We start from the raw sequence: 6,703 nt of genomic DNA on the forward strand, positions 1-6,703 counted from the left end.
CAGACCGTTAAAGTTATTTAGTATTAAATTTATAAACTGTAGCGAGTTGATTAAATGCTTATATAAACATGAATATATAGAAATGTCTTATTATTGTGTTTTCATCCCAGATCAGGCTTTTTTGCAGTTCTATGGTGATGAGTTTTTGAGGCTGGTGATGATCCGGTTCGTGTTCTGCTGTGCCACTCTTCGACTACACAAGCTCTTCCGTGTAAGACAGCATTCCAGTTTGAATATCCATCTGAACACACTCTATTTATCTGTATATTTAGAATATTTATCTGTCTATTTTTCATGCAGTATCTATATCTGGGCCTAAATTTAAGAAGTTTTTAGGGTGTTATGCAGCATTTTGTTCTTTAGGATGAAAACCTGGCAAGTTTTCCTTTTCTGTGCTACATGTTTTGGCAGATGAAAATAAACCATCAGTCTAAGTGCATCTGAGAGAGATGATCAGTATGTAAGAAAGTGAACAAAAATTAGATCCTTTTGGGATGTGTTCACTTGTCATCTGTAGCTATGAGCTACTCTAAACTTTGACAGAGCTGTAAAATTGCAGAAATCTCATGTTGTATTCGATACAGATACACAAAAAGATAATAAATGAAGGATGCCATATGCAAAAATGTTAAAATGTGAACCTTTTATTTCAGTATATGGGGTCGACTCATATTAGTAACTGCAAGTAAACAATTCTGGTAACTTTGTCTACTACTACATTTATGTAGAATTATAGAACACTTTTAAGGGTTCACAAACTTTTAAGCACATATGTACAGCATAGATAAGAAAATGTACACAGAGCACTGTAGATTGATTTGCATGTATCATCCATATTTAGTTTAGTTTGCAAACGTAGGTTACATTAGTGTTTATGTACATATAAATAGTACATGTTAATAAGAGAATACTGTGCATTACAGTATTAGGCAGTTAACATATGAAACATGAGTGAACAGAAGAGAAATCCAAATAAAATTCGGTATTTGTGGCGACCACCCGTTTGTATTTTGTAGGATCAGATTCAGGTGTATGATTAAGCAATTATACCAAGTAGGTTATATGTAGGCTGAACCAGTTATTACCTGAAACAGAAACAGCTGCGTAGGAGGCTTAAAACTGGGTGAGGAACAGCCAAACTCTGCTAATAAGGTGAGGTTATGGAAGCAGTTTAATGTCACTGGTCATACACTATGGCAAGACTGATCACAGCAACAAGTCACGAGGGAGTTCTACTGCATCGGCAAGGTCTCTGCCAGGCAAAGATTTCAAAGCAGACTGGGGTTTCAAGATGTCGTGTTTAAGCTATTTTAAAGAAGCACAAAGAAATGGACAATGTTGGTCACAGTACTGTATATGCAGTGGTTGACCAAGGAACTTAAGCCAAACAAAAGAGATATGATGCCTACTTCCCAACATTGGAAGATGTCCACAGTGCCATCAGCAAAGAACTGGCAGAGACCAGTGGGACCCAGGTACAGTACATCAATTTACTGTCTGGAGAAATCTGTCCAGAAGTGTTTTTTATAGAAGAACTGTGGCCAAACATACATCCAACATGGAAACAATGCTATGCACAAAAGCCTACATGAAAAATGGCTTGCTGTTGCTTGAGGCAAGTTGATTGCCAAGGGGCTGGAGAGCAGTACAATAATAAGTCTTTGCAGGCAACAGTGAAGCATGATGGAGGTTGCTTGCAAGTTTGGGTTTGCATTTATACAAATGGAGATTTGGTCAGGATTAATATTGTTCTTAATACTGAGAAATACAGGCAGATACCTATCCATCATGCACTACCATCAGGGAGATGTCTGATTGGCCCCAAAAGTTTTCTGCAGCAGGGCAATGACCCCAAAAACAGACAACCAATGTCATTAAGAATTATCTTCAGTGTAGAGAAGAACAAGGAGTCCTGGAAGTAATTGTTTTTGGCCCCCTGATCTCAATGTCATCTAGTCTGTCTGGGATTACATGAGCATTTTGTGCCTAAAACCTTTGCACAGTACTGTGTACGTTTAGCTCAAGCACAACCTGTAACCTGTTTTTATGTTTTCTTTACATTGGCTGTGTGTTTTCTTTGTAAAATAGGAAGCACAGAGTTTTCCTGAATCGTACCCTCAGCTGCCCAAACAGGAGATGTTGGAGAGCAACCTACTGCAGAAACACATACTGGAGCTGGCAGCAATGTTGGATGTGCAAAACCTCTTTGTCGATGGCATGCTGGATAACTACTGACTGCATTGTGGCACAATAGCAATGTGCTGACATTCATGGGCACAGTATGGGTGCACACACACATCCGGTCTGTAGGTTGTCCCGAATGAAGTTGTTGGTACCTAGTTTAACTTAACCTCTATATATTTAGATCTAGATAGTTTTAACAATTTAAGAAGTGTTTCATCATTGTAGTCAGGTAGTTAGTATTTTTTTTTCTTTTTTCTTTTTTTTTTTGCCATTTTCACATACCTTTTAGAGTTACACAGCTACATGTCAAATAGCTCCCAAAGAACAAGATTGGATATTGTTTTATACCTGCATGTGGTGGTGTGCAGCTACAGAGGCATAATGTCTGCTGAAGGTAGCTGCTGGTTTTACAAAGGGAAAATGAAGGAAGAGAAATATGAAGCACTTAAGCTCAATCAAGAAAGACTGTATAACTTAAAAATAATACTGACTGGTAGTTTCTTCACAGATTCTTCCATAAGGTATTCCAGTAAGAGCTGGGAGACATGACTAAAATATCAAACTGCAATATTTAAAAAAAATATTTACATTTATCACAATGTTTAGATTTGCTAACAAAACTGCCAGTAAACATTTTTAAAAACTGTTTCATTTTTAATCTACAAATTATTATTTAAAAAATAACAAAGAAAATAGTTACCACAAAAACAGATGTTAACTTGTTATTGTAATGCTGAAGTCTGTGTTACAGAGGTACTGAAGATACCTGCAATATCTCAGTAAACCCCATTTGGCTGTAGTTTGTCTTTTACACATGTTGACTTGTTTATTGGGACGTTTTGCTAACAGTCTACATGTGTAACTTGTGTCATGTGTACTGTGAACTCAAGCCAGGCCTTCTAAAAATCATTTAAAACTAAATGCCCTTTTTTGGGTCAATAGCAATTGAACAAATTAAGAGTTTTGCATGTCTTAGTGTGTGGTGTACCTACAGCTTGTTTTCTAAACCAGTGTGAGTGATTCACAAGTATATGTAAAACTTAGTGTGTATACACATGAACAATCACTGTCCATTTTTATAGGAACACTAGTACACCCTTCCATCCATGTAGTTATCCAATCAGCCAATCATGTGGCAGCAAGAGAATGTATAAAATCATGCAAATACAGGTCAAGCGTTTACATCAACCATCAGAAAGGGGGTAAAATGTGATCTCTGTAATTTAACTCCGGCGTGCTGCTATATGGGTTAGTTTAAGTATTTCAACTGCTTATCTCCTGGAATTTTGTACACAATAGTCTCCAGAGTTTACACAGGATTTTGCATAAAATGTTGCGTGAGCAGCATTTCTATGGAAAATTAGTATAGAAATTACCTGGTCTTTTTCACTCATAAAATGTCCAGATACTGTGAATCTATGCCCACGATATCCTGATGTTTGTTTGATGTGAATATTAACTGAAGCTCTTGACCTCAGTCTGCATGATTTTAGCGCTGTGCTGTTTATGCAACATGATTGGGTGATTGGTTAACTACATACATAGACAGGTATACCTATTCATTTTTTATACATTATATCAAACTCAAGATGCAAACCACTCATCAATAATAAGAGTCAGCAGGCAAGAATGGAATTGACAAAGAAATACTGGGATGATGCACCAAGATTAACCTCTGTCACAGTGATAGAAAATAGAAATGCCAAAGAGTGAAGAAGAAAAGGACCTTCTTATGATCTAAAGATTACTAGCTCATCAGTCCAGCATAGTTGTGCCATCGCTTTCGGAGCTCACTAGTCTTAGAAGTAACTTATGTTAGCAGCAGAATGACTTCAGAAGTGTACCGCAACATTCTGTCTGCCAATGTATAAAAAAATGCATCCAATCTAATTGGAAGGAAATTTGTCATGCAGCAAGACAATTACTTAAACCATAATGCCAACAGAAGGGGAGAAGTAGAGTAGCAATCACCAGAACTTGAACATTCATTTCACTTTCTGATGGAAAACTGAAGGGGGAAAACCCCTACCAAAAAAAACAAATAAAAGTAAGGAGAATGCAACAGTTTGCTGCTCAGTGGGTCTCTGGCTTAATGCAGCTATTGCAATCAAGGAATTTGCAACCATTGATTAAATGTTATTTAACGAAGTTGGTAATAAGTTAACTAGGTGGTTTGACATATTTGTGTACATTTTTAAATGTCTATCAATCAAACTAATTTTCATAATCACTAATTTGTCACATGCAATGATTTGTAGTCAATGACTGCATTAAGTCTGGAATCCATATTATCAGATGCTGCGTTTCTTCCCTGTTGGTGCTATCTTCAGTTCCTGCTTATTCCTGGGCTGTTCTATGTTCAGTTTATGTCTTTTAGCATGTGGAATGCATGCTTACTTGGAACAGTTTAGGTGTATTTTCCATCTTTACTTTAAAAAAAAAAAAAAAAAAAAAAGGTCTTCTTGTGAAGTAGGTTTTTGGTCATTGTCCATCTGCACTATAAAGCACAGTTTAATGAGTGTTGAATCTGTGCAGAAGAAATAACCTTAAACACTTTAGAATACCTCCTGCTGTTTTTATCTGCAGGCAAATGATGAATAAATACAAGGGAAACAATTCCACTGGCAGCCATACCTGCCAATGCAGTAATATGAGCTGGTATGCATCAGATTATTAGAGTATCTACCGTTCTTCAGCATGCTGGTACAAGCTGATCTTTCTCATCTGTTCATGGAATGTCCTGGAACTGTACAGACTTTGTACTGTAAATATTTTTCATAAACTCTAATCTGGTCTTTAGGGGGCATACTAATGGTTTATATTTTTACTTAAAATCACTATTCACTTTGGTAAGTCTTTTTTGATTGTTGACTTTTGACACACATACCTACTAATGGTTGTTCTTGATCTGGCCCACTCTTGTGAACAAATGATCAAAAAAAAGTTTTTTTGTCCATATACAAATAATTTCTGTACCTGATTGTATATAAATAAATTGTGATGCAGAGAGCAATGTCCATCCAATTTATAGGTTGTTCCTGATGTGTGTAGCGGGTGGGCTGGGCGTGATGACCCATTGCATGTTTGTGCAGTGTTCATGAATGGAGCAGATGAAGCATTAGTGTCTGCCTATCCTTTGACATGAACATTATTTTGTTTCTTAATTCGCAGTCTTAATAATGATATTTATTGTGATGATGATGATGATGAGGATAGCATTGCACTTTATGCTATTTGAGTTTGACCTTGTGGTGATGTGGTTTGTTAGTACGTCTGTAATGACATTGTGTGGCACACTTTATTTTTATCTTCTTCATACTTTTAACACAATTATGAGCCATGTTCAGCCCAACATTATGGTTTGCGTCTTTCTTGCCACAATTTTTACCCCTTTTGTTGATTTTGACCGTATGTGCAATTATTAGTTGATCAGTAGCACATTTTACCATAAGAAAAGCACAAGGCCCCAGAAAATCTGTTCATTATTGAATTATGGAGCCATTTGACTATTATCAAAGGCATTTAAAAGACTCTTGCTGTATGTGTTTTAAGTGAGACACTGGCCATGTATGAGCAGAGCAGGTTATTTCTTAAAACAAACAGTGCAGAAAGTGTTCTGATCTTTTTTTTTTTTTTTCCACATTTTATGTGGCATAGTTTGTAACCTCGATTTACACGCCATGCCTCATAATTACAAAGTAAAAAAAAAAAAAAAAAAAGGCATAGGGTCTTTTGTCATAAATCAGATCAGATTTTTTTTTTACTTTGGAATAAAAGAAATAAAGGCATTTTAGCATGTCTTAACATGACTCATTGTGCTTTTGCCCTTTTTAAACACAACTCTTGTCTGTGACACAAATTTTAACCTGCCTGCAAACTTATTTAACATTTCTTACGTATTTTAATTTCTTAAAAAAATGTTTCTTCCTAAAGTGTTGGCATGGCAAGTCCAATTCCATTGTTTTTGGTTTAAACTGAAGACATTTGGGTTTGAGATCAAAAGATGAATATGAGACAATTGATCTGAATTTCAGTAACTACATCGTGTAAAACAACATGGCAGGTTTTTTCTTCTCATGTTGGTCTTTTTTTTTATCACATTACAGGTTAATCTATGTTTTGGAATGTTTGCATCTCTGTTTTTCTTTTTTGCCCTTATGATTCTTACTGCTGATGAGTGGTTTGTATCCAGCAGTTTGGTCTCTGTATTACTGCTCTCAAAGGTAGATTGTAGACCCCTGCCCTGAGGTGGTTATTGCTAATGTTACTGAATGTTGGTTTTGTGTTTTTCATCACAGCTTTCACACTATTTTTGTTGAAAAAAAAAAAAAAAAAAAAAAAAATATATATATATATATATATATATATATATATATATATATATATATATATATATATATATATATATATATATAATTTTTATTTTTTGTTTGTTAGTAAACAAGTGCTTGCTTTTTCAGGACATTGCAAATTGTTCATTTATCTATGCCCAATGCTTATACTATAGCTTGGATTAAAA

At 35.5% G+C, this 6,703-nt stretch overlaps 1 protein-coding gene across 6 annotated transcripts in view; it reads left to right on the forward strand.

Annotated features, from left to right (window-relative positions):
- Positions 1-3,891, forward strand: part of scai (suppressor of cancer cell invasion) — a 35,938-nt gene extending 32,047 nt beyond the window's left edge. For 5 of the 6 annotated variants that reach the window (XM_083531894.1, XM_083531898.1, XM_083531895.1 and 2 more), the window contains exons 17-18: positions 111-211; positions 2,089-3,891. In XM_083531894.1, the coding sequence (XP_083388020.1) occupies positions 111-211; positions 2,089-2,235 (248 nt within the window). In that variant the 3' untranslated portion in view covers positions 2,236-3,891. Of the gene's footprint in view, positions 1-110; positions 1,249-1,803 lie in introns of all 6 variants that reach the window. The other variant, XR_014531830.1, reaches the window with a different exon arrangement.
- The last annotated feature ends 2,812 nt before the right edge of the window (positions 3,892-6,703 follow it).

The sequence above is a fragment of the Silurus aristotelis genome (assembly GCF_946808225.1).
Source record: "Silurus aristotelis genome assembly, chromosome: 26".
In the NCBI taxonomy this organism is placed as follows: Eukaryota; Metazoa; Chordata; class Actinopteri; order Siluriformes; family Siluridae; genus Silurus; species Silurus aristotelis.